Here is a 27,634-nt window from a genome sequence, read left to right on the forward strand (position 1 = left end):
CGACTCATCCACAACGCAACTTCAAACTTCGAACTAGAAGAGCTTCATAACTAAATGATTTTATTGGAAAAGTAATTGTCGCACAAGATTATTCCAAGTGTGCTGTCGTAACTTGAGTAATTCATGCATTGAAGCATGTAATTGACAAAACAGGATAAACGCAGGTAAGTTGGTGAACCAAATTCATGATGAAGCCGCCTGGTGAGAGCAGCTACCGCAAACGAGTTTGTTTGTTTGTTCTTGTGGTCTGTGTAGCCCTTGCTCATGCTTCTTCATGGGACGTAATTGGTTCACATGTAAATAGTTACCCCCAACACAATAATTTGGCACAATGCCATTTCTAAAAGTGTTTGATAGCCGCTATATGAGCCTTCGTACAGGTTTCTCAGGTTCCTCTTCCATAGGTACCTCGCATTCTCAGATTTTTCAATAGGCGGATGTATACCACGTACGAATGAATGTCATGATGATTGAGATGTAATGTAAGATTGTCATGTAATGATTGAGATGTTGCTGCGATATGCCAACTTCCATGTAATTTACTGGTCATTTCATTCAGTCTTAGCCTGTTTTTACGTTTCCAAGTAGTCACTAATAGTTTGTGTGGCTGCATAATTTCCTCTATTCGAATGCATACCTGTCTGTGTCGTCTCTAATCGGTGTACAGAATGGCATGGCCAGTGGTAATGCAATACTGGTGCAGGTCAAATTATTTCGAAAGCTCTGTCGGTGCTCGTAGGTGTACAGGTGACCTACACAGCAAATGCAAGAAGAGGCTTTGATGCTTAGATATTTTCCGTAGCAGGGATCTCTCGCAAAGCAGCTCCGGGTTTAAGAGTCAGATGGATCATCATCCACAACCACGCATGCATCTCCCATCACCTACCCTCGCTCATACGGCATGACTATGACAATGCGATAACACATTCGCGTTGTGATCGCCGTCCTGAGATGTTTATGGCTGTGTGAATAATTGTGTGTTCAGTTTCAGTTGAGAATTGAGTATGGAATTCTATACTACAACCTCGAATTCGAGAGATTTCCCGTCCAGGCCTAATATATTCAAATAGCAGTTCTGCAGCCACGCTCATAAGCCCAAAAAAACTTCAGAAGCGAGAGTATCAAAGTGAATTCCGCTTCATGTGAAGGTTCCTAACAGGTATATCGTGCATATCTGATGAATGTCCGTACATATGTTGCGTATGTGTTCGATTCGGATACGCTATCTACTCCAAACTTGCTCTGGTTAATGTTATTACTGGCATAGCCCTAATTCTTGTTATGATTGCTGTCTTGAGACTCCTTATATCGGGAGCTCTCTCGGACGGGGTAGGGGCGACTCCCCTGTCTGCTGTTTTTGAGGATGCGCGGGGTGCTGGGTAAATCCCTGTGCCCTAATATTCCCTATTGTTTTCTCAAGGAAAAGGGAAGGCAACAAGTCAAGTGGGTCGCACGTCATGCAAAACGCTTCAGAGTGAATCTGTACACCACGGGCTCTTAGGACAGCACCTCACTGAGCTGAGCACCGTCATCGCTCGGAATGCATATGGTAAGGGGCCTCAGATATTCACTGCATTCTAGCTATACTGTATGCAATGTCAGCAGTCATTGAATGACAGTGCTCCTCTTCCTTTCTTTGCAGGTGTTCCGACTTCAAAGCGTCTCTTGAAATGCATGATTCCACGCTACGACGTTCCTGGAGAGGCGGTAATGAGGCTTCTCCCTGCACTAGCGAAACGGGACATTCCCAACGGACTTAAGGCATGCACAGTGAAGTACTGCCTGCATATCTGCTTGAGCTTTGAAATGTGTAACATGATTTGCCACGTGCCTTTCCATGCGCTACTAACATGAACTTCCCTTTGCTGCTTTCATATCGGTGAAGAATTCAAATTTAGGGTCTGGCAAAAAAAAGTCAGTGCTGTGAGTAGGGTTGTAATAAGTCCATCTTATAGAAGATCCTTTTTCATTTCTTTTTTTTCCCCACTATAAATTTGACGAGTGTGCTAAACCGTGTGCCAGAATTACATCAGCGAGCTTATTCCGATAAAGTTGTGTCTGAAGCAGAGTTCACTTTTGTTTCGTACCCTTTCTTCCGGCATTTTTCCGCTAACGAGGGAACTCTGGAATATTGAGCTTGGAAAAGGTATCGCTGCGATTCAAACGTATAATTCCATATTCGACTCATAATTTCAATCGAATATGGAATGAAGTTTTAAGAAAATATATAGAATATTGAATATTAAAGGGAAAAATTTAGGATCGAGAGTCCCTTGTGGAGTGAGAAGAAGAAGGACTTGAGCTCCCACCTGAACATCCATCGCTGGTTCTGTATCAGATGCAGAACTTCAGCTCAAAAACCTAAATGCTCATCGAGGCCCACTGCATCAAGATCCTCGATCACGTCGTCAACCGTGATGCACTGGCAATCTCTGAATCCCATAAAAATATTATTAATAGTGCACCCTCTTCCGCCTTCCTTCCCATTTTTGGCAACGTGTGAAAGATCCTGCTGCAGCGTCGGCTAGAGCACTGCTCGGGCATTTCCCGTAAACCCGGTGTGGCCGGGCCGGGTAAAGCTTTCATTTTGCGGGCCTGGACTGGGCTCGGGTTTGACCATTATGGTCCGGAGCCGTACATTGCCGGGACCTAGGTTGGACTCGAGCCTGTGTTACCCCTCGGGCCGGGCCTGGGCCTAAAAATGTGGCCCGTGCAGTGCTCCAATGTCAGCACCTCTGCACAGGCCCCTTCGAAAAACAGTGTGAAGTTGCGCTTTGCCAACCTTGCCCACATTTAACTCGATTATTGGCATCTTCTGCATTTACGGCTTGCGCGAGATCTCCTTTACACACTTTTACTGTCCATGTGGTTAGCACGGCTGTTTGGGTCATAAAACTGTTAGGTAGCAAAGCTTGTCACTAAGATGACCTGCTTACTTTAATGCAGGTGGAAATTGTGAAGTGGATAACTGCTGCATTTCAGCTACTAGCAGACGACGCAAACCTAGTGGTGATATTCAGGGTAGTTCTGCTACAGTTGGACATCGTGGACATTGTAAGCATTACTGTTTTGTGGTGCATCAGTTTTGCGACAGATATCACAAAGATCCGGCATTATTGTTGGAGTTTTATTGAATATTTTTAGGCATTTTAGTGCACGTTCTCTGCAACTGTGTATGTATATTGGCCCATATCTGGATATTTGTCGGCACTGCTGAATGGGTAGGGTAGTTTCTACTTTCATTTATTTTTGTTATTGCAGCAGGAACACGCATCAAATCTTCTTGTTCTACTGGCGTCAAAGTCGACTGTGACAAACTTCGCGGTTCATTTGTTGAACCGAATTAAGAAGAAGTATGTGAGTACCTAAATCTTTTAGATTACAATCACCAAGGATGGTCTCAGTGTGCCAGTCTGGCAGTTTCATGGGAGCAGGAATAACTGTACTGTGTCACAGAAGCAGATTGCTGGCATCTGTCATATTTGTAATACTCATAGAGCAGCCCCTGCATTTGTGTCCTAATTTTCTGCACTGCATGATCTTATAAGCCAAGTGTCTTCAAAATGGGTACCGCAATGTCTCGCGAAGGTTCCGCAGCCAGTCATTGAGCAGCACGAAATACACACAGTAAACATACAATGCCATAATATATATACGTTGCCGCGAGCATGGATACAACTACGGAGCCCCATACCGCGACTGGCCATGCAGTCACGTCTAACCGCGGAATCGGGGAAACTGTTTTGGGATCAGTTGAGCGCTGGTGGGAGAAGAATCCCTTCCCCTTCCTTCTCTGTTTCCTCTCACATACTGTATGGTAGAGCCGGAAGCTTTAGGGTTTTACCCGATTCTTCCCCGAATTTGCACCCCGAATTGAAGGTCCACCCTTTAGGGTGAAACCCGATTTTTGCCTGGCAAATTCCCCTCACTGGGATGTCTGTATAGGAATGCATTAACTTACTCGTCTGGCAGCGAATGCAGTTACATCACCGTCTGTACCAAACCATTACAGTTAGTTTGAGCAACTGAGCCCGATTTCTACCCGAACTTAGCATACCGGGAGTTTTTTCACCCGAATTCGCATGAGTTTAGTGCACATGTTCGTTTACCCGATGTTTACCCCCCGAATTTAGAAAAAAAATATTCCCAAAAACTTCAGGCATGTATGGGGCGTGTCGTAAAACAATGTGTTGCTGTACATGCAGGCATTACCATTTATACTGTGTAGATAAAATTAGGTACGGATTAATGCTTCACGAAAAGAGTGCACAATGTGTTTCCAGTGACCCTCTAGCGAGAAGATGTGTGAGTGTGTGCTGAACTGTCAGTTTTGTTTGTTTCATGAAGCAATTACATTGTCCACTGCGGACATGTCGCATGTTGGGGGGGATGTGGGGGGTTACTGAATGTGCAAAAAAATTAATGTGAGTTCCTTGACCTCGCAGAGTTTGAGAACCCCTGTTACAGTTGCTTTTTCTTCTTGTTCTTTTCTTTTCTTTTCTTTTTTTTGTATACCTGGACAAGGTTCCACAAAACAGTAGCTAAGCCACAGCTTGCGTTTTATATATGTTTTGGACAAACTTTTGCAGCTAAGCCTGGCCATTCTAGTTTTAGCAGGGTTGATTGCTGCTTTGCGTGCTCACGACATGTATGCTTTCTTCGCAGCCTTCTTCCCACCACATCAACAACTTGGGTAGCATTTTTGAGAGCTGTCAAGCCGGATCTGATCTCATGGTGGATAAAAAACAAGTAGGGCAAAAGATTCTAAATATTGTACGACATACTATTACATTAATATTTAGGGAGTGACTTTTTGGGGTTAAACCCGATTCCTCCAGGCTATTCCCACCCCCACCCCACCCCTACCTCGGACTGACCTCTGACCAATTTGGGTTGAACCCGATTTCTCCCTGATTTCCATTCACTATGATAGCCCCCAGTGACATTTCCACTGAAGATGATCAAAGGTCGCCACGTGTAACGCATGTAAGAATGGGTCAACCATGTGTGTCGGCATGGTCTCTGCCTTCAGGGATTAGCGCTGGTAGGTCACCCAAGAAAAAGAAGAATGTCGGGAAAGGACTTGATAGACAAGAGGAGAAACAAGAACACCAGATAACACCGGAAGGCACAATTATCCCCAGATTTCTCCCCGAATTACATATTTAAATATAGCCCCCCCCCCCCCCCCCCCCCCCCCCCCCCCCCCCCCCAATATGAGGGGGGGCTTTTAGCCCAAAAAAAGTCACTCCCTAGTTATATTTAGGGCCTGACTTTTTAGGGTTATACCGGTTATGCCTTATATTTACCTCCTGATTCAAATCAGGAAAAACAGGGTCTAACCCCATATTTCCCCGAAAACTGCTGAACCTGAGAGAAATCCGAAGTCATCACAACTAACACACAACTGTGGAAACTGTGTTGTAACTGTATAAATATGCTAATGCAAACTGTCAAAACTGAAGCTTTGCCAAACAGAGTGCCTCTTAGATGCATAGACTAAATATTGATACTCTGTGTCTACTGGTGTGTCGTGTATTATGCGCCAAGTAAACCAAGGATTTACGCCTGATCCACCCCGATTCAACCAGAATTTGGTTGAATCGGGGTGGATCAGGCGTAAATCCTTGGTTCAACCTGATTCAACCAGAATTTGGTTGAATCAGGTTCAGTTCAACCCAATTACACCAGAATTATTGAAGCACAATATAACCCGATATCCCCACCCCTCTCTCAATTTTGCTGGAAAATATAACCTGAAAAAGTCAGGCCCTGGTTATATTGTATGGGTGGTTACTCTCGCAGTCTTTATACCTCACGTATTTGGATGGACACGTATGGGGAACTATTTTGTGGTAGTTCCTAGGGGTGTTACTTACACTAACAGAAGATATAACTGGCAGCGACCTGTTTCCTTTGCCTGGATTTTAAGCGTCCCAAGTCAGAGGGTTGGACTTTGTGTCCTTACTGAGGCTGTTATTCAGGTCAATTGCTGTTAAGGCTGTTTATTCATGTCAGTACTGGAGTAGAATCATAGACAAAACCATGAAAATATGAAACACTGGAAATTATTAGATATGCGAACAACTAACTAAACTGTTTACTCCTCAACACTATTTTTACTAACCTGTGGTCTCTTTAATCCCTATTCATGGTGCAATCTTTCCACAGAAGATCCTCAAGCTGCAATACGTGCGACATCTGAAACAATCGCAAGCTCGATTCAAGGGTGACATTGAGCGGCCTGTCACACTTTATGTAAGTGTTGCATTAAATTAAATTTAAATTACGTGTAAGAAAACAAACAAAACTGAATTAAAATAAAATCAGATTGCCATATATGCAAACTGGTTAGGAAGAAAGGCGAAGCTACGGGTTGCTGCATGCGTAGTATATATGTTTATTCATCAAGCATGTCATTATCCCAGCGGCAGACGGCTGTATCGTATTCGGAAAATGTGTTCTCGTGCCTGGAAAAGTGCTACGAAGCAGCTGTCTCATTTCATCAGCAGCTATCATTTCATGATACTGTTCGGGAATGCACGGCTTCGCAATTAATCAGTTATCAACTGCTATCTTTGCCATTCTTTCTTTCTTCTTGCGTTGCAGGACAATGGTAATGCATCACGGGCAGAAAGGGTTGAACACGCCGTAGGGCAGTACGTAGAGGTAAGCAAAATATTGTTACCATAATAAGCCTCGGGGTCCCTCTGTTTTAAACCAGAATGGACCAGCAACCATTTAAGAAAAATTATTTTACTAATGTGTGAGAAATAAAACTGACATACTATTACTATATTAGTGACATAACTATCTCGGTAAGCATTTTAAAGTAGGGAGTTGTTGCGACTCATTTTTGAGCAAACAGTTCACAAACTGTGCTGCCACCGCCCCACCAAAGGACTCTATTCAAACCCAAGCACATAAGCAAGAAGCACGTTTGTTACATGTAGGGTTGCCACCAGGCCGGTATTATACCGGCTCGGCCGGTTATTTGCACGCTCTGCCGGTTGCCGGTAGGAAGGGGATACCGGCAGCCTTTTGCCGGTATTTGTGACTCAAGACCTTTCATAGGGGCTTTTACGGGGTTTTCCCTTCAACATTCCACTACAGCTTGAATAAATCTGGAGCACAGACCCAACTGCACAGTCACCAGTCGTTTTCTTAGTTATCCATTATTATTATTATTCATTGTTATTAATATTTTCATTGTTATTCATTACATATCAGCATGCCCCTAAAAATAAGGGATTCCGTGAAATTCCGTGTCAAATGAAGAATTCTGCGATGAATTCCGGATTTCGCGATATCTCGCGGAATCGCGGAGAACCCGGGGCCTTATCTATGGCCCTTTCGTTGCTGGACTATATCCTTTTGTTGCTGGTCTATGCCTTGCCTGCTTGCCACCAGCTTGCCTGCTCTTTCTTGCTAATTTTGCCTTTTATCTAATTGTTGCTACTGCGTGCAAGGCTTTATTTCCTTCCCTTTCCTTAATGTACCTTTTTCCCAAAGACATGGCCTCTTGACATCTCAAGTCTGTTGAACAATCTAGGAATTGACAGAGCCACTACAAATCTACGAGTGCAGATGTCTGATTGGGTGTTTCACAGCCTGCGTGATGGCAAGTCCCCCAGAAACCTTTTGCCATGCACTTACTATTACATGGTGACACACTCTCACTGTCACACACTGCCATTGTTGGACTCGGAGGACTGTTGTGTTGCAAAATCAGATTCTAACTGACACATGTCCCTTAGCGAACAGGAACATTTGATATGCCAATTGTCTAAATGTGACGTTACAGGGGCGCTGAACAGCTCGCCGAGCATTCTCCAATTATGTACAACTGGGGAGTGTTGTGTTGTGAAAAAATGCGGCTCACAATATCCGAATACGACATTCGTTATTCTATTATTTCTAGCTATAGCAATTACCAAAAAAAACGATGTCATTCTGAATCTGAATCTCACTTTATTGGGTACAAATAATGTACACGAAGGCAGACCCGCCTAAGCCATAATGGTTTGTTGGCTTGGCCAGCAGTCAATAGCAGCAAAATTTAAACATAACAAGTAGAATATAAGAGTACCCACATAATGATAACACAGGTGATATCAGATGTAAAGCGAACAAAACGCTACCGACACAGCAACAACAACCACAAAGAGTCGAAAAAAAGAACAGACCGTCAGTGTGCTCTTCATTCTAAAGCAGTACTATTGATTGTGCAACAGATAAGAATGATTTCAACTTTCTGATAAAATCAATTTCTAGGGCTGGGCTATGGAGAATACTAAAAGTTGTTAAGATATAATAGGTAATACTGTTGCATATCCTTACTACTATATCTGCTATGAATTCTTGGAACTCTATACTGTTCACTGTTTCACAGGCTGTGTTGGTCGTGACAAGATGTTTTGATTTCTGATTTCAAAAAGTTCGATATCATGACAGTTTCAAAATACAGACTTTGAAAGAGGCGAACCTATATAAGTAAGAGTATGTCATCATCACTAAACGATCACACAAGGTTTAATTTGACGTGACATGTTGCTTGATGTGCGCTTCCTGTTACCAACTCTCTTCTCTCACACTTCCTCATTCTGTTGCATCCCCCAAAACAGCATTCTTCTATCCGGAAGGCCAACAAGGACATTCTACCATGGAAACTCTTGTCACTATTGCATCTATTCTTGGGGTAAGCTTAAGGAATTCTCTTTTCAAAGGGCCTGGGTAAGCATCTATGCTGTGACTTTCACTTCGTAGTACAGTGGTGACAGTTTATAGTTAGAGCCTGAAGTTTTAGGGTTTAACCCGATTCTTCCCTGAATTTGCACCCCGAATTAAAGGTTGCCTCTTTAGGGTGAAACCCGATTTTTACCCAGCAAATTGCCCTCACTGAAACTTCTGTAGCAATGCACACTAGGTAGCTTGTATAGCAGGAAACAGAAATTACATCACTGTTTGTACCAAACCAGTGCAGTTCGTTAGAGTAATAGAGCCCGATTTCTCCTTAAATTTAACATATTGGAAGTTTTTCGACACACATTCACATGAATTTAGAGCACATTTTTATTCCCCCGATTTTTACCTCCCAAATTTAGAAAAAAAAATTTCTCGAAAACTTCAGGCTCTATTTATAGTTCTAACATACTGTGTACGGGGTGCTTCAGCAAACTTGTCGCAAAAGTCTGTGGGGAAATCTACTTATCTGGTAATTATGGGGTCAGTGGTATTCATTTTTGGCGAACTTTCGTAAAATTAGTGTGGAAAGTAAATTCCAGTAACTTTAGCAAAATTCACAGCAGTTGTTCGCACCATATGCAGGAAAACGTACCTGGCGTTGAGAAATTTCTGTTCAAGTACCTTCCATATTGGGACGGTGACCTCCACTCTTCAGCTGTCTTCGCATTGGTGTCGAGACTCTCCTTGTCATCCACGGCGAAGGCCTTTTTATTTGTCCTGGGTCCCATACATGTAATATTCATGCTTGGCTCACTTGAGAAACAGGTTAGTACTTTTGTGTATAGCCCTATGCTAGCGCTCCCTAGGTTCGCTCCAAAGGCTTGCGGTTACAGAATACTGTTTTCACCATTTTTCTTGCAGCGGGAGGTTTTGGAATGCCTCACCCGGTTGTGCAAGCACTGGATTGCACAAGCAGTTGCAGAGTCTGAAGGTCGCAGGTCAGTTAATGTTTGCCGGGGTTCTTACATTTTAAAAGGTGCAGATATCTTTCCCGTCGTAGTTTATCCTTAGGTGTCCTGACAGAGTGTGTTGGGATGCCTTAGCCATCTTTAGTTTCTGTTGTCAGCAAGTGCTCGAATTGATCTTAGGCCAATTTTGGAGCAGATTCAATTGGCCAGGAAATGAACATCTTGAAAATGTGCCCTTCCAATTGATGTTGCCCAGTTTTACAGTTTTACCACTCCTGAAGTAAAACCTCAAATAAATAAAAAAAAAGAAACTCTCGCAAAATTTGAAACCGCAAAGGTCTTACCTGCAGCCCATGAACGGACTTCAGGTTCTGCTAAAGCAGAGTGCTGCTCGTGATCTGAAGTCATATCCTGTTTCTTTCAGTGCTCGTATTTTTGACAGTGACGCATGTGATGACGACGAAGTTGATTCTGCAACTGCGATCACGTCTCTGCTCGAGTACATTGATTCATGTGTGACAGTCATACCTACCTTCCATGGTATCCCACCTCCTGACATCCTCCTAGTAATTCTGAACTTCTACAACATGGTTAGTCAATGTTTTCTTCGGAGTGTTTTACATAATGTACACCTTGCTTAGCTTGGTTTGGTCGAGCTGCCGAAGATGCTCTCGTGCTTTCTGTGGTCTGTAGTTCTGCACAGGGTGTCTACCAACCTGGAAAACCTGGAATTGTCAGGGAAATTTGCCAAAAGCAGCTGAAGTCAGGGAAAATCGCAGACAAGCGTTGTGACGATGCGCATTTAGTTTGCGAGTGCCTACCACTGGTTCAGTGGCCACAGGTTAAACCCGATTTTCCACGATAGTTCCCCCCGTACAAGTTTTCAAGGATTCGGGTAAAACCCGATATCTACCCGCAATCCTTGCGGTCCCTCAACTTGTCGTTCTAGGTAAAGCGTCGGAAAGGTGAATCGTAATACAGTAGAACCTCATTATAGTGAAGTTGGTTGGACCACTAAAAAACTTCACTATATTAGTATCTTGACTACATCAGTAGTTCATGGCTGGGGGTTCCAACAGATTGGGATTGGGTTTGCTTCGCTATAACCATATATTCACTTTATCCGGGTTCACTATATAGAGGTCCTACTGTATCAGCAAAGGAGCTATTGGTGACAACCTATTTGTCCTGCTTTTATAATCCCCTCATGCAGGAGCCAAAGGTAAGCTCTTGTGGGGCTCTGGCAAGTGTTTGCATATTGCAGTCATTCACTGGCCCAGTTCCGAGCTGAAATATGAAGATTCTTGTTTCTGGTCCCAGTGTGTACAACAGCGGCTTGTTTCGTATGCCTTTCGTTTCACCCGAAAATTCCCGCGATGACATATCAGAGATCGTAACGCCCGGTTTCTTCCCCGATTTCTCACGTGTAAACAGCACCCGATTCTCCCCCCTCCCCAAATTGTAAAATCATAAAACCCAAAAACGAAGAACCCTAAGCATGTGCCGTGATTTGTTCATAGGAGTTGTATAGTATTAGACATCTTAGTGCCTTTTTGAGCATTCTCAGTTCACTTGTAAATGTAGTAAAATGCAGTTTTGTCAGTGTCTGTTTACTGGTGGAATTGGGGGGGAAATGCTAGGAAGAAATGGGGTCGGTGGCGGCGATACTTGCGCTCTATTGCATGCTCCACTGTCGTTCTTCCACCATCCCTTCTAAGGCTTGGCGCGACCACAACAGCCCCTTCGCCACCAGCGAACCAGCATCAAAGTCTGAAATTGGAAGACTGACTCTGCTATGTTACTCTGCTGAGTGTAGAAAGAGAAGACACTGAAAAAAATTACTTCAGTGACATGGTGGACGAACTTGCTGCGACGAAAGCCTGGAAGGTTAAAATTTTGTGTAGTATATCATCATTTATCTTCTGTTTTAATTTCATTGAAAGATTAACAAGCTTGAATTGTATTTTGGGTTGATAATATGGTTATATTGTTCTAGACAGATAGATTGTGTTAGGTGCTTTGACAGGGGTGCTGCTCTTCCTAGATAACCACTGATTGCACCATGTTTTTTGTCCTAACAGTGCAGGATCCATATAAGAGAAGTCTAGATAAACAGGTGCCAACTGTATTTAACTGTACTTAACTGTACGTAACTTCTTCTGTGTTGTCTACCTCTGTAATTTCTGGTCACCCTGTGTGCAGATTTGTGTCTTTGACATGGTCTGTCTCTTTTCTCTGACATTATTAATATTGCTTTTGTTATCTTTTCTAGCTGCTGGATGCTTATGAGGAAACGACATACTTCGTCTGCGACATACCACAGTGGTCTGTTGTTGTAGCTTGTTTCTACTCCTCAAGCTTACTTTGCCTGGACCAGTTCTGCAAGCTCTTGCTCAGGTGAAAATTTCTTGGGAAAAATTGCGATGTGCTGCATTCTACTTAACTATGTACAGCAAAGTAACAGCGCTGATAGTTAAATCAATAATGCGAGTACATCTTACATTGCCGCCTTCACAGGTGCCGGCAGGCTGTGCAGGAAATCAAGCAGTACGCGAACTTTGATTTTGTACAAGACTTCAACCGCTGCTTTGCATGGGTGACAAGTTCCTTTGGCAAACATGATTGGGAAGAGACCAACAATGTTCCAAACTTCACCCACCCAGTAAGCCCAGAGTCTCTGGCTGGGGTTGGGCCCCGGCATGAAGCCTTTTCCCTTTGGCGCCATCCTGCATTTCACTTGCCTCTTGCGAATTTTTGTGCAGAACAAGGGATAACACCAGATGCATTGAAGAGGGTACGTCATGATCTTACCAGTACGTGGCTTGTTCACGTGGAACCTGTTGGGCTGTTTATTCAGTTGTCATTACAACCACCTTGGGGAAAAACAGCTTTCAAGACAGTTCATTTACAGCCCTGTTACACGGGCAGCCTTCGACGACCGTTGAAAACAACTGCCTTTGAAGAAAAAAACGCGAGTAGCGCCACCAGGCGTGTTATGTGTCAACTTCTAAGAGGGCATTGAATCCAATACTGCTGGACAGGCTGATACGATATGTGCTTGCGATAAGAGTTTTTCAAGGCTGTTGGTTTCAACGGTCGTTGAAAGATGCCCGTGTAACAGGGGTATTGCTGTTGTTCCATGGGGACATGTGACTAATCAGTTCGAAGTGCACCGGGTGATGCAACGGAAAATGGTGACGCACTGGACCAGTATTGCCGCTTCCGCTCTTTTTCTGCGGTGTGATGGCGCCGGAAAATATGAAAGGGGTCCCTGCGAGCATGTGATTTTTTGTTGTCGTTTGTTTGTTTGTTTGTTCACAGCGATAGCGGTAAAGTGGAAGTAAAAAAAGGGGGAGATTCTGAGTTTGGTGGAAAAGTGTCTGAAGAGCCCAGTAAAGCGCTTACGCTTGCACCTCACAGAGGGCGCCACAGTCACACGTGACGTCTGTTGGGTCTGCGGAGAAAGTAGAATCCGTCGCTCTGCGCACACGCTCTGGCTAGTCTCGCCTTGGCTAGAGAGCAAAGTAGACAAGCCATGTTGCTTGCCGAGTTGTGCAGTTCTTGTTGTGCGATGAGTTGTCTGTTTGAGCATTCAGCCATCTTTTCGGGTGAGCCTCTTTTCTGTGCTCAGAAGGGGACAGCAGGAAGGAGTTGGGGACAGGGGTGGTTAGTATGTGTCATGGGCCGACTGGAAAAGAATGTCGCATGAATTCTGCGGCACGTTCCCTGTAAACAGGCTGTTGTTTGTTGTACCCCATTGAAGTATTTTCTGTTATCTTTAAAACAAATAAGTAGATAGAGGATACATGTATGAACGTCTGCACTAACTTTTCTGCGACGGAAAGAAAACGAAAGCTGCAGGGGCACTGATGGCGAGCAAGTCTGCTTGGATCAAACGTAGACCTGATGCGGAAAGAAGACGGGACGCTAGACAGACACTTTGTATGCTTTGTGAGCTGCACACTGCGAGTTAATGCACACACTTCCGTCTATACCCGGTGTGGTCGCAGATCTCCCGTTCTTCACCGTGGAAATGCAACCATGCAACCTGCTGGCTTTGGAAGTTTTTTGAGTCTGAAATAGTTTTGGAAGACACGGGGAGACATTGCACCATGGGCTGTATTGTCCAACCACCTGTATCTCTCCTCGTTCCTTTACATGGAATTCTTACGGTGACAAAAAAAGAAGTTACCCTAACTGAGCATGTTTCAGAATCGCAGTCGTAAAAACAATTATCATAAAGCTGAAATGAAAGAGAAATGGAATGCATGTCATAAGCGAATCCACATATAATGTATATGGCGGAAAGAGACGCATACCATGATGCTCACCTAACTCCAGCTCAGTGATGGCGCTGCAGTCCAGAAAGGTGACTATTCAGCCACCCATCCGCACTGCATGCGCAGGCGTGCGGATTCTTTCCTCTCCGCAGACGCAACAGTAATGTCTCAGGTGGAATAACTTTTTCTGCCTCTTCCTTTTTTTGTCTTCATGTGGTACGATTGTTATTTATCGTGTATCGCCTGGTATGGAGAAGGATCCATCATTGGGGGGACGAAAAATGTCCTGCACTGGGTGGTGTGTACCCTAGTGATGCCACTGGTTCTGGTGGCAGCCCACGTGGCCAACTCGAAGCTACAATGCCAGCCAAAACCAAAAATAGCCAGGGTTGGCTACTTATAGCCAAATCTGGCAACCATGCCCTCTTCTTCCTGTTCTTCGCCTGTGGTCCTTCGCTCGGTCCTGCTCCACGTCACAGAAGGCATCTTTTTGTCTTTCAGGATCCGGATTTGCTGCTCCAGTACGTGGAGTACCTTTCAGGTTATTGCCCTTCAGTGGTGCAACTTATACGACAGTCCGCCTTGCATGTATGCAGATAAGATAAGAGAATGTTGATATTGTTTGATACTGAGATTGTTTATAGTACCCGTAGAAAGTGCAAAATAAATAATTTGATTCTTCGCTTACAAGGTTTATTCTTTTCTTGACCCGTTTGCGCCTAGCACCCACCCTGCAGCCTAGGGATGCCCAACTGTTGATTATTCGCGCGACGGGCGTTGCAATGCAGACGAGCTACCTCCTTATTTTCGTTCAGTTGTCATATCTTCCGTCCCGTTTCGCATGCATTCTTAGTTAGTTGCGCGACAGACGCACATTGCAGAGCAGACGCGCAAACCATGTATATGTAGGTCCGTCCATGACAGCAGGCGTAGACGTGATCGCCAGTCTGTTCGCGCGTAGGGCTTTTCCACATTCGCGTCGTATCTTAGCAGCTCTCCAGCGCACCACCCTCGGTGTGCTCCAAAACAAACCCACGTGGGTAGCACATATGGGCCACAACCGGACTTGGAGAGGGACCAACTATAGGGTGCCTCAATACTAGCTCCCTCTGCATAGGGTGAAGACAACCGCATCGTGTGCTACGAATATCCGCCATCTTTGCGCCCACGCACTGCTCGCGATGCCCTCAACAAAAGTGTGACTATACGCTTAGCTACACACTACATTTTAGAATTGAATAAATACATAGCAGATGAGGTTTGAAAAAGTGGGTGAAATCGGTGCACAGCATTCATGCATGGTAAGCGTGGGCGTAAACATGGCGACTTTGCGGCATTCGCTTCTACAAGGGGTGACTCCACCCTACACAGAGAGAGCTAGTATTCAGGCACCCTTTGACCGACGAGTTGGCGCCGCTCGCGCGGTGTCCCCGTTGCCAGCGCCGTTTATAGAGAGTTTGGCCATTAGGAGGGGCCTAACTTGAACGCGTCATGCGACGTCACGACTGAACGACCTCCCTCGCCGCGCTCTATTGTTGTCCTGTCGTCAACCTGTCGCTGACACCATGTTGATGCAAAGCGTTGTTCACGATGCAACGGGGAAGACAAGTGCGTATCGCGGCCCTCGAGAACCCTTCGTCCTTGACTCCTTTCAGTTTGGTAACAAAGCCCCCATATCACAGGCGTCTGTGGGCCATAAGCCGGCGATTTTGGTAGACTACATCGAGCGCGACAAAGGTATCTGTCGACCAGGGGAGCTATTCTCGTCAAAACTTTTGACGTAAACGTCTTTCATCGTACGACGTTCGTCGTCATACGTCGTTAGTCATATGGATGTTGGATCCTTGCTTTAGCTCATTCGGCCCACATCACCCAAATTGCTAGGTATATCTTTCCAGTCATTTATTCATTGTGTGTATCATGCTAGTAAACAGTCTGTGTGTTATCCAAATGCCGTATTCCTGAATCGTTTTATTTTTAACGGTATGCACTTACGCGTTTATTCTTGAGCGTTTATCTTTAACGGTTTCAAATGGGCTACACCCAGCTATGCGCCACTTTTTGAAGGAGGAGGTTGCTGCGCGTGCATATACATTGGTGCGTGCAACAGCCTCGCTCGCTCGTTCATTCACAGGAACGCCTCCATTGACGAGCGCTCGAGTGCACCGCTGCGTAGGAGATCAGCTTCAGTATCTATGCCAACGTAAGCACCGCTGAGAACGACATAACCATTGAGAGGGAGACATCTGAACAGTAACGAACGCCCTACCTCAACAATCCGTTCGACAATGCTGAAACGCATCCAGGAAAGCCTAACCAAGCTCTCGTTCTCAACGTCTTCCGAAACTAGAATCACGGGAACCACGTCGTCCTCACATCACAGCGACGCCCGTAATGGAAGCACCTGGTCAGACTCTAAAGAATCTCATGAATCGACGCCCCTGGCGAGAGCGACCCCGTCGACCAGACCTGCCGCCGGCGAGAGAGCCACGGGTAGAGGTGCCCTGTCCACTGCTAAGGCCCCAAGTGCGGCCAGGTCTGATGAGAACCATCAACGGTCGCTTGAATCCTTGACGCACACGAGCGGAGAAACGTGTGCGTTTCTAGCCACCTCCAGCGACATGTACCCGTCGTTCAACGAGGGCGCAATCGACGAGGAAGCCAATCTTACAGCCTCTGCGGAACATGATGAATGGGGTCACACGAGCAGCGAAGGCTTAGCCCGCGACAACGCTCGCAGCTCCGTCGACAGCGAACCATCCGGGCATCCAGACAGCGGATTTCACCTTGGTCTGTTGACTGTAACATGGGTCGCCTTGTTGTCGATAGGGTTGTCCGCCTATTACATGTACACAGTCAGCGTTGGAGTCCCTGCCCTGCCCAATACTACGCCCATTTATTACGATTCAGCTAGGCCCTATCCGGACAGGAGCGCCCGCAGAGAGCTGGCTCTGCCTAATGCGACGGGGACTTCGAACAGAAACTTTCCTTTAAATGTTTCAGAGACGTTGAAGCGCGTACCAACGACTGACACTGAGGATATATCTTCGCCTTTAACTACGAAGGCACAGCGCAGGAAGATTCGTGTGTGGGAAGGAAGGCGAATGTATGGACCACGAACTGCTGAAAGCGAACAGGAAGCGACGTCGCCTGTCCCTGCAAGATTGAAGTCAAATGGTACAGGCGGTGCAGCATCAAGGATTACCAGGGCACAAGGCTTCACAAGACGTGGCATGGGAGGCAAAAACAGAAGACGCGGTGCGACAACAGGGGTGAAACACATGAAGTTCTGCGAGACTAAAATTTGTGAAGAGGAGTCTCACTACCTGACGAATTATCTCGATTGGAGGGCAGAACCATGCAAGAATTTCTACGGCTTTGTTTGTAATCGTTGGAAAGAGCTGCACCCCGACATTGGTGACTCAGTGGACGCACTCTTGGTCAAGAAAATCGAGGAAGACGTGTACCACGCACTCACGGCGAGCGGGAGGACCACCGCAGACACTGCGAAGGCTGGACATCTCATCAACTCCTGCATGCGGAAGCCGCTATACGAAAATCATCGAGCGATTCTTTTGGAATTCATGAACAGCCTGGGCTTGCGTGGGTGGCCATTCTCCAGGAGCACGAAGACACTCGATCATGTCTGGAAGTCTGAGAGCCTTTTGGTAAGAAACCTGGGGCAAGGCTTTCTGGTATCTGTCACGCTTGATGTCCACCCCGAGAACGCCGACAGGTATATTGTTGCTGTGGGTGAACCCAGCCTTCTAATAGGTCAGTTCGGAACCAAGGACAGCTACCTGCCTGAATGGTATACTGTGGCAATATCGACCTGCCTGAAGATCTTTACGAAATCCAAATACTCCGAAATCGCGAAGGCTGTACGTGACTTCTCAGCCATACTGGCGGACATATCTGTTCACCGGGGCTACGAGACCTTTACCGCTCGACGTTACAAAGTGCTCCAGCTTAGACACTACAGCCACCTCGTCCAGCTCCTCACCCTTGTCTTCCGGAATATAACTAAGGTCGATAACAGAATGACGGTTATCATAAAGTCCGAAGCCTACCTGCAGTCACTCCGCACGGTTGTGCACATGACGAAGCCCGTCGACATTCTCAACTACATGGGCTTCAGAGCCCTTCTGCACATATCGCCGCTGCTTCCAGACCAAGCCATGGAACTGGCATCTATTCAGATGAAGGAACTTACCGGCATCACCAGTGCAGTGTGGCCCAGGTGGAGACGATGCCTGCGAGTATTCGAACGCGTTCTTCCGTTTGTATTCCTGCATGCGTACGCCATAAACAATCTGGCACTTGTGAACAAGGACAACATGTGGACGCTGCTGAACGAGATACAGGCGACTTTCGTCATGAACATCAACAGCGCTCCTTGGATGAGCATTGACGACAAGATCATGTTGAAGAGCAAACTTTCAAAGACAAAGTTGGAAGTTTTCCACAAGTTTTGGAAGAAGAGTTCTCACCGCCATCTTTTCGTGGACTTTTCGGACGTGTCGGGCATCAGGGGAACGGTGAACCTCTACGTGGCACTCGCGAGGCAGGTGATAAAACGGAAGCTGTCAAGGATAACAGTCTCACGAAGCACACAGGTTCAGGAGTGGAAGGGGTCTATCTTCGACACGGAACCAATGTTCGACGCAGAGTCAGATTCTGTCTTCATTCCAATGGCCATGTTCGATCCGCGGTATATGATCGACAACGAATCCATGCTGCTCCAAATACCCCACGTTGCGACGAAAGTAATCGGCGCCCTGTTCAAGGGGATCCATCAGAGTAACTACCTGCAAAGCAAGCTGACGTGGTCCGTGGACACAGAACTCGGGTACCACGATATTCAGAAATGTCTTCTTCGGCACTACGAGAATGCGTTCGACGAGAGGCTGCGAAACTCAATCACGTCGGAGTTGAACGCGGTGGATAGCCTGTCTATCCTGCCCGCATTTAAAGTGTTCGTCAAGAAGGCGAACCAGGCGAATATAGAAGACTACGGCCTTCTCACGGGAGGGAATATCACGGTGAAGCAGCTGTTCTATCTCTTGTACGCAAGGGGTTTCTGTGAGACTATGGACAGTGAGCGCAGGAAGCAGGTGATGCAGGAATCCCAGCACAGCATCAATAACCTTAGGGTGAATGGACCACTCCGGAATTCATTTCGATTTCCAGCCTTTTGGGATTGTCCCAGTGATTCGCCGATGAATCCTAACCAAAAGTGCACCATATGGACTTCGTGACCTGGGGGTATTCAACGCTCGCCAGCTTTCAATACTTATTTCCTTGTGCATATAGTTGGTTGGTTAAGAGGAAAAACAGCTTATGTTGCAATTTTTCATGCTTGCCTGCTGTGTTCTACATATACATGTAAGGCCGTTCTCTGGCACAGCTCTTTCATATAGCAATACGCGAATCTGCAAAGAACACTGAGCTCCAGTTGGATGGCCCCCATCGAAACGCTATAGTGCTGACCAGGTTTACGTAAGTTTCGTTGTAACGGCCTTTTATATCATTACTGACATGCATCTACAGCTGAAGTACCCACTCCTCTATCAGGGGTGCACGGGAAAAAGAATGTGTGTGGGGGAGGTGTAGTCTGAAATTTGGGGAAGGGGGTCTGGATAAATCTCTGGAAACAGTGTTCTTGAAATTCAGTGAGGTGCACTGAAGGGTCACGGTCCCTGCTGCTGCACTCCCACCCGGTGCAGCGCTCGCCCATGAAGCTGCCTATAGGATTCTTTTCGCTTTAGGAACTGGGTCGTAAAAAGATAAAGTAAAATGAACTCATTGGAGGGGCTTGATGCATAGTTTGAATTCCTTGAAATGAGGAGCAACAGAAAAGACACTGGACGCAGCGGCGTAACCAGAACATGTTTCGGGAGGGGTTCTACGGGGACTTCACATGGGAGACGAGGATCCCCCTCTCGAATGCACTACGAAAGGTACCATTTCGGTGGTGTTTGCCCCCCCCCCCCCCAACGACGGGTCGAGACTCGTGTTTGTGTCTCTTCTCTTGAAGTCTCAGACTTGTAAATGTGAAGGAACCTGACCTTCAAGGCGTATAGAAGCGAAGAGCAGAAAAGTGAGAAGTAGGACAACTAAGGCTTCTGGAGCATTTTTGATTTGAAATTTCCCTCAGCGAAGCGACATGGGAATACCAAAAGTGGCAGGTGTCGCTCTCGGACCTCTTTATCGCCTTCTACCGATGAAAGGTGAAAGTCACTGAAAAGGTTAGCCACCTGTAGGACTTGAACCCACATCTTCTGGATTACCGGTCCAGGGCTCTACCAATTGAGCTAAGCTAACACACCTCCCTTTGGCTTTGTGTGTATTTGTCCTTTCTATGTTGTTCCAGCCTCAGAACATAGTTCTCTCCCCTATCGACACCGCCGCTGGCGCTCGACAGCGGCTCGAAAACGGCTCTGGCTCGGAATAGGGCCCCTGCACCCTTGCTCTCCTCTACCATTGACATGACCGTTGAAGAAGAACCGACCGGAATAAGCGGTGATGGCAGTGACGAAGATTGATAAGGAACTCGACCGGTAATCGCGAGATGCGTGGCTCGTGGTTCGATATTTGATACCCGCCATACGTATTTCAATTTTGCTGATTGCCACGCTCGTGCATGTGGCGCTGCAATATGTGGAATATTCGTCAAATTCAAGCTAAGCCAAGCCGAGTATTATTTTTGGATTCCGGACCAACACAATCCATCATAATCCAGTGAGCTTCGTTTGGTGTTCGGAGACTTTTAAAGCTTTATTTTGAAGTTTTGTTGTTCTCAATGTCCGGGAGATATGTTACCAGAAGGAGATAGAGTTCCAACGGCACCCTTATCACCACAGGAGCTTGCTCTGCTGGCCACGATTGACAGGTATATTTAACCGGAGCTCAACGTTAAATTAGTTTAGGCTTAGAACCTGTCTAGCCGAAGTTCGTGTAATCGTTGCTTGTATGCTCATACCTGGCTGAGTACTCGGCAATATTGCTATTATGTTATAGATTAATAGTTGCGAGTAAATAAAAGGATGTTAGTGTGTGACGCATCGCCGTAGTCTTTTGACGTATCACTAAACCGGCATTTGATAACCACTGTCTGGCACTGGATAGTCAGGAAAATTAAGTGAAACCTTCTGATGAATGATCTTTCACGGAGGTTTTTATTCACGATGGTATAAAACTCGTCTAAACATATCATACTTCAACACAGGCGAGGGTCCCGTGTTCTAGAACAGACGACAAGTAGGCGGAGCAAACACCTTTTCTATGTGACGCTTCCGCCACTTAGCATTGCTATCGGGCAAGAAATTAAACAGCTACAGTGCAGATTGGGGTGCTGAGCTTTCTTGGACCAGTGCAGAGGTGTAGATTCTGGCTCTGCGGTCACAGATAGCTCAGAAAAACTCCCTCTGTGGTAGATTGATCGGGGATTTTACAATCAGTCTGCAACGTGAATGTCAGGCACTGTACATTGTCAATACATGTACGTGTGACAGTAATTACAGTTATTCAGCTGGTTGCCCCCTCCCCTACCATTTTTCTTGCAACACCCTAGACAACGTAAATTGTAGTTATAATTCTGCCCACTGTAACACCAAGCCTTTCTTCTGCAGCCGCTTGTATGGGTTCCTGAAACTAAACGCACCAGAAAATACAAAAAAGAAGGCTCTTATCGTCAGGGTGAGTACGCTGTTTGGCATGGTCACTATTAATTTTATACGTCCAGATATTAATTATACATGCATATCTGACTTATCCTGCCATTGTGCAGGGTGTTAACCATTTGGAGCAGATCCTTATCGCCTACCAGAAGCAAAAGAGCAAGCCAAATGAGAAGAAAGGTGCTGACGGAAACACCGCTGAAAGGGAAAGTGCTACACAGAAGTGTGCTAGTGCAGCGCAAGGAACGGAAGGTTCAACTCCGGCTGACGCAGAACGAAAGTCGGAATGCGAGACGGAGAACAAATGCACAGTCGGTGAACAAAGCACCGAGCAGGTACCCCTGGTTAAAAATGCTGGCCAAGTCAAGCCGAGTCAAGTCAAGGAGCTAGATGCACGACTGTACTGCAAGCTGGGCCATTTTCAGCTGCTGCTTGAAGAGTACCCGAAAGGTGGGGGACCTTATCACCGTGCATTCATTCCTCAAGTGCTTGGCAATTATAGAGCCGTGTAAAATTTTCATGCAGCCCTGTCAGCGTACCAGAAATACTACGGGATGCGGAACGACCACTGGAAGGTACGTCCTGCCCCCTGCTGTTGAAGTCGTCACGTGATGTATTCCGTTTCTGCATAGGCAAAGCTGTTTGCTAAATTCTATTGCCCTGCTGGTGTTGAAAATGTGCTGAGTGTAGTACACATAGCATTGATTGAAAGCAATGATTCTGTGGCTGGAACCAGAGCTTCTACCGGACCATAACGCTCACAAAAAATTCCAACAAAACTTCAGACAAATGGCTATCAGTCTGCGAAGTTTGGGGGTTGGCTAAACCCTGTCTTCTATTTTTACGATGCAGTCGAAATGTGTAACGTTTGCTAGACTAACCCTGTAGTATTTGTGTAGCATGTGCAAGCTTTAGGAAAGGAAATCTTGTTTCGATGATCTGTTTGAAAAAGGAATAAGCTTGAATAGTGTTGCGATTTACTAAGAGTGCTTGGCTGTGCTCTCAATTGAAAATGAAAGACTACAGAGACTGGGTAGTTGTAATCAAAGTTGTCTTCTATTGCAAAGTGAAATGAAGTGGTACAGATCAAGGTCAAACTGGGGAGTTTATGCTCTCTGACAGTGGCCAAGGCAAATGCGGCATTCCTAAACATGTGAACGCGCTTCTCAAGTGTCACTTCCACAATGAGGCTTGTAGAAGTGTGCTGGTGTAACTGTTTTGTCTTTCGCTGCAGGATGAACCGTTCTTGTATGGACTTGGCCTGGTGTACTTTCACTACAGCGCTTATCACTGGTAAGTGTGAGTTGAAAGTAAAATTGGAGTGGAAAGTTCTGGCAGTGTGAACCAAAAGTCCGCAAATGAAAAACATCCTCCTTGAGTGCAACAGTCAACTCTCATGTTTCACAAAAGCTGAGCAGTGGTATCAAATGAGATAACCTAACAGTGTTTTAACGTAACCTGGTACAACTAGACCTGTCAAGAAATTTAGCTTGATATCTCCAGAGTAGCTTTCAGATCAGTGAACTTGCAAGAGCAGTCATATTGGTTGATGTTTTTCTGACACAAAAGGACATGGTTCCTTGTGAATAATTTTTGCTTAGTATCAAGTAAATTTGAAAGAGCATCTCCATGTCACTCTAGCAATAGCCTTCAATTTCTTCAACCACATCAGCATGGCAGCGTCATTTCTTTTTTTCCTTACTGCCACTCTATTGCACATGTCATCTTAATGAAGAGAGTTACAGTGTAGTCCTGTACAGTTTTGGGCTCTGCAAAGAAAGGTCTTGAGCTGCAGTTTAAAGTATATATTACTGTTGCCATGGGATGAACAAAGGGAGAGTATTCCAAAGGCCGTTATTAAAGTTTTGCAAAGGCCGCAGGTGCACCTCAAAGAGGAAAGAATAAAGTCATTGACGCCAAATCGATATTGGCTCGGTGGGATTTGCTCTGACGCTCCCCGACGCATTAGCTGTCGATTTGCTCAGATTTCAGTGGAAGTCCAAGAACCGCAGGTGGACAAAATCAATTAGACACAGAAATGCTACAGCCAGCAGCAGCTTTTGTAGCATGAGTGCACCTGATACATCCGCAAGAAGGTCATACTTCCATCATACGGCACTGTATGACATCATATGGCATTGTATGTTTCAAGGTTGAACCTACACGCAAGACAAATGCACTTTTTTTTTTTCTTCACATGCATGCTAAACCTGTGTAAAGAAATGATGTGGCATGGTATTGAACAAAAACTTGGTGACTTTCAAATGCATAAGTAGTGCCTGGCTTTACTTTTTGAATTTACGCATTCACATGCAGATTCTACGTACTCGTCATTAATGTTCTTGTTGTCGGAAATTGAGAATAGACTGTGCGGTTGCACTTTAGGTTTGAGTACCGTTTACGGCAGGCTGAAGTTTGACGAATTGGTGCACTAAGAACTTTCTGTGTGCGTTTTGGGGGCATAAGAGTATGGCACACGCTACCCACAATGCAAAGTTACTTCAAATATTACCGACGTTAGACACAGTTTGCAAATGGTCTGCAAATGGTTTCATCTGTGCTTGGAGGATGACATTCGTTCAGCAGAGAGAGAGAGAGAGGGAAAAAATATTTATAAATCCAATCTTCTACATGTTTTTGCCAGCTCTGCATTTTTGGGCATTCTTCTTCTTTCGGTGAATATTTAACGCAGATCTTCACTTAATGTAACTTTTTTTTTTCATCACTTTTCCAACCCGGGTAAAACGCTGACGTTTCTATCTAAACGCTGTGAGCACAAGAGCAACCGACACTGCAGCGTTTGATCGATCGTAATCCGGATGGCACCACAGTTGCGACAGCTCTGCCGTTAATTTTTCTTATGCGCCAGGAGGGTGATGTATATACCAAGCATTTACCTGTCTTTACCAGCTGTACGTTTTTTGGCATTCTCGTTCTAGTTAATATATTAATGGAAATATTTGGCTAATGTTGCTTGCTTTTGTCCATGGGAGCATTGTGCTCAAGTTTTGCCTGGTGATACACCAGCGCTCATCTGAGCCCAAGCCGTAGCAGGCGCAGTTAGTGGTTCGTACAAACGGTCGCTTTAACTGACGAAGCGCGCTGCCCGCCCGAAGTTTGCTTCAGGTGGCAAACACTGACAGACAATGCAGTCACAGTGTGGCTTCGTGGAAGTATGTACTTAATTGTCCCCGAAGAGCACCATTGTACCATGAGCAGGCATTACAAGATTCATGCTCAGTCACGTTAACTGTCTTCGACATTCTCTTAAACCTGCTCCCTAAATAGCGCTGCAGTCCGAGCGGCAGTACAAGTCAGGATAGACATGCGTTATTACTGGGACCCGGAATTTTAGGCATTTGCCTATAAACGCCTAAATTAAATGCGTGCCTTTTTATCGACTTTATTGAATTGTAGCCTTTTGAAACATTTTTAGATGCAATAACGGCCCTTTTTCTTAGAGGTGCACCTTTCAGTCTCATGCTGGGTGCTGCATTTTGGTTTTTGTGTCTGCGTGTTGAGTTTACGCACGGTGACCACATGAACACATGAACGGCTGAAATTCCAGCGTTTGGTTGGTGCTAACCTAGATGGCGTCACTGCCGGGACATCTCTGCCGTTGAAGCTTCCTGTGTGCCTGGATGAGGATTTACCATGCTTTTACCAGTTTTTGTGTACTCCGTTCTTTTAGTTAATATCTAATGCAAATATTTGCTCAGTATAATATTTCTATACTCCTTTTGTTACTTTTAAAACCCGAGTATAACGTAGGCGTTTGAATTACGCGCTAAAACGGGCCAAACCTGCAGCATTTCACTGATCGTAATGTAGATGGCGCTACTGTCGGTCGGGACAGCTCTGCCGGGAGAAGGTTCTGTCGTTCTGTGATGAAGAGCGCTGACTGGTTCGCGAAACCCTCATCAAATACCACCAGCAGTCTTGATATCTGCCCCCCCCCCCCCAAAAAAAAAAAAATGATAATAAAAGAAAGACAGGTGTCAAATAGCGCCTCAATTCCGTGTAAAAATGAATAAAAATAAACGATTCGCACGCAAATTGAGGTCAATGGCGCTTGAGCCGCCAAGCCAGGGATTTGCGCAGGCTTTTTATTTCGGGGTTGTTGGAATTCCGTAGGGGAGGCGGTATTTGTCTGGTATGGTGGTATTGCAAGGTATTTGGGGAGTGTCGAGTTGTGATTACCTTTTCTCCGATGAATAAGTATCACTCACCTGTGGCTTTTACTTATTTGTTTATTGATTTTACAAGTTCGTCAAAAATCCACATTTTTGCTACTTGGAATCGGAAGTGGATAGAAATAGCATCGTGCGGCGAGAGAATGTTAGGATTATCTGTACAAGGAAAGGGGAAGAAAAAATATGGAAATCATGTCGAGTCGCTTCACATTCCGGCACTTTCCTCTTTCACACGTTCTACGTGCGCAAAGTATTTTTGTTGGACAACTTTCGTGTCGTTCATTCACCGTTCATACCATTGAGCTGCTGTTTGCGTCACACTCAGGAAGTTCGCAGTGTGAGTTGGAATCGTTCCAGGGCGAGTTGCAACGTGTCCCGAAATAGTGGGCATGGAACACCTGTTTCGTGTCCCTTTAAAACATTGGAACACGTCAACATCGCGGTGCTCACCGCTAACCACACGTAGCGCAGCGCACCCTCCCTCTCTTCTCCCATTGTTCCCCCTCCCCTACCATCTTCCTCCGGTGTGAAGCGCCTCCTCGAAATAGAAACGGCCTGACAAGGAACTAATCTGAGGAGCGGCGGCAGGCATCGCCGGAGGCTGCTTTGCGGGGGCGGGCGCGCTGTTTTTCGACAACACCGTCGCTCACCGCAACTGGTATTGTTGTGTCCAACGAAACCCTGCTGCAGGAGCTGCAAGTGACGTTGTGCGTGTGTCTCTGTTCGCCACCCAGCGCATCAGCTGTGTCGGTCCGGGTGCTGATGCTGGTGACATCGGGTCCGATACGAAAAGCAAGGTTCGCGCGAGGATTGGGGTGAAGGTGGTGAACAGGCAGGTATGATGTGAGAGACGCAGGGCTCGTGTGGGTGTGTTTGTGTGGGTGCCGATCTGGATGCGTTCTTCGTTTTTTTTTTTTTTTGTGTGTGTTTCGCCTGTGCGCTGAGCGTGTAAACATTACGCGCGAAAAATAATACGGAAGTCGTGTTCCAATGGTCATTGGCAAGACACCCTCTGACGTCAAGGTGGTGGAAAGCGCTGCTTGTGGACTGAATATCGGTACTGTCTCTGTTTTTTATCGTGCCGTGGAAGCGCTTCCTGTCGTCCAGCCCAAGAGGAGGTTACGTGCGCTATTTCCAGGAGGATTTTGATTCTCTGCAGAGCACCGCAAGTGTCCGACCCTGGTGAAGTACCGTGGCATACGTGCGTGTGCTCACTGAGGTGGAGAGGCTCTTCTACTACGTGCTAGAAAGGGAAGTTGCGGAGAGAAATTCTCTCTCTCTCTCTTGCAATGTCCTGGCTGGCGAGCGTGCCCTAGATCTCGTTCCCATGGCAACACGCTCGTGCGCGGCACCCTGGGATTGTTTCTTCGCCGAGAGGGAGTGCGATGATCGTTTCCAAAGAACGAAGCGCAGGATTGGAATTCCGCCGTCTGTTTTCTGTTGAGACGGAAAGGTTGAACGAAAAGGCGATACGCCCCAGAAATTTTGTAGAAAACGAAACAGTCAGCTAACTACACTGCCAGCTGCGATTTTCGGATGACTGTCTTACGCCGATGTTGGCGATATATGAAACGCGATGATGGAGCGAAGCAAACAAGGATTCATTGTGAACACCGCCGAGACTATTGTTATGCAGAGATAGCCAACTGTTTGAGACTTCGGACGGTGCACTTTCCACTGCCCTTTTTGACTACAACACATCGCACCTGATTGTTACATGCACCATGTTACGTGGCAACCTGACAATCGCGTACTCTCAATCGACGACTGTTTTGTTGACCTTTTGGCCCGTGACACTGCCACAAAGTTAATCGGATGATCGTTATCAA

The 27,634-nt window shown here is 45.9% G+C and overlaps 3 protein-coding genes across 6 annotated transcripts in view; all 3 read left to right on the forward strand.

The window, feature by feature from the left end:
• LOC135366789 (centromere protein I-like) overlaps nucleotides 1–14,615 on the forward strand; it is a 15,867-nt gene extending 1,252 nt beyond the window's left edge. For 2 of the 4 annotated variants that reach the window (XM_064599706.1, XM_064599703.1), the window contains exons 2-16: nucleotides 1,421–1,549; nucleotides 1,643–1,770; nucleotides 2,947–3,054; nucleotides 3,262–3,357; nucleotides 4,666–4,749; nucleotides 6,172–6,258; nucleotides 6,610–6,669; nucleotides 7,513–7,621; nucleotides 8,625–8,698; nucleotides 9,328–9,510; nucleotides 9,607–9,683; nucleotides 10,078–10,243; nucleotides 11,926–12,050; nucleotides 12,171–12,447; nucleotides 14,435–14,615. In XM_064599706.1, coding sequence (XP_064455776.1) covers nucleotides 1,675–1,770; nucleotides 2,947–3,054; nucleotides 3,262–3,357; nucleotides 4,666–4,749; nucleotides 6,172–6,258; nucleotides 6,610–6,669; nucleotides 7,513–7,621; nucleotides 8,625–8,698; nucleotides 9,328–9,510; nucleotides 9,607–9,683; nucleotides 10,078–10,243; nucleotides 11,926–12,050; nucleotides 12,171–12,447; nucleotides 14,435–14,533 — 1,641 coding nt within the window. In that variant the 5' untranslated portion in view covers nucleotides 1,421–1,549; nucleotides 1,643–1,674 and the 3' untranslated portion in view covers nucleotides 14,534–14,615. Of the gene's footprint in view, nucleotides 1–29; nucleotides 165–1,420; nucleotides 1,550–1,642; nucleotides 1,771–2,946; nucleotides 3,055–3,261; nucleotides 3,358–4,665; nucleotides 4,750–6,171; nucleotides 6,259–6,609; nucleotides 6,670–7,512; nucleotides 7,622–8,624; nucleotides 8,699–9,327; nucleotides 9,511–9,606; nucleotides 9,684–10,077; nucleotides 10,244–11,925; nucleotides 12,051–12,170; nucleotides 12,448–14,434 lie in introns of those variants that run through there. The other 2 variants (XM_064599707.1, XM_064599705.1) reach the window with 2 other exon arrangements.
• A 1,420-nt stretch (nucleotides 14,616–16,035) lies between these two features.
• Nucleotides 16,036–19,287, forward strand: LOC135366094 (neprilysin-21-like). Its single transcript, XM_064598747.1, has one exon. It carries the CDS (start codon nucleotides 16,222–16,224, stop codon nucleotides 19,189–19,191), a length of 2,970 nt encoding a protein of 989 aa, XP_064454817.1. The 5' UTR covers nucleotides 16,036–16,221; the 3' UTR covers nucleotides 19,192–19,287.
• Nucleotides 19,288–20,621: 1,334 nt separating this feature from the next.
• Nucleotides 20,622–27,634, forward strand: part of LOC135366792 (histone demethylase UTY-like) — a 101,643-nt gene continuing 94,630 nt past the window's right edge. Inside the window, exons 1-5 of the mRNA XM_064599708.1 lie at nucleotides 20,622–20,825; nucleotides 21,565–21,631; nucleotides 21,723–22,062; nucleotides 22,138–22,187; nucleotides 22,847–22,905. Of these exons, the coding sequence (XP_064455778.1) occupies nucleotides 20,749–20,825; nucleotides 21,565–21,631; nucleotides 21,723–22,062; nucleotides 22,138–22,187; nucleotides 22,847–22,905 (593 nt within the window). The 5' untranslated portion in view covers nucleotides 20,622–20,748. The remainder of the gene's footprint in view (nucleotides 20,826–21,564; nucleotides 21,632–21,722; nucleotides 22,063–22,137; nucleotides 22,188–22,846; nucleotides 22,906–27,634) is intronic.

Source organism: Ornithodoros turicata, chromosome 8, assembly GCF_037126465.1.
Source record: "Ornithodoros turicata isolate Travis chromosome 8, ASM3712646v1, whole genome shotgun sequence".
NCBI lineage: Eukaryota > Metazoa > Arthropoda > Arachnida > Ixodida > Argasidae > Ornithodoros > Ornithodoros turicata.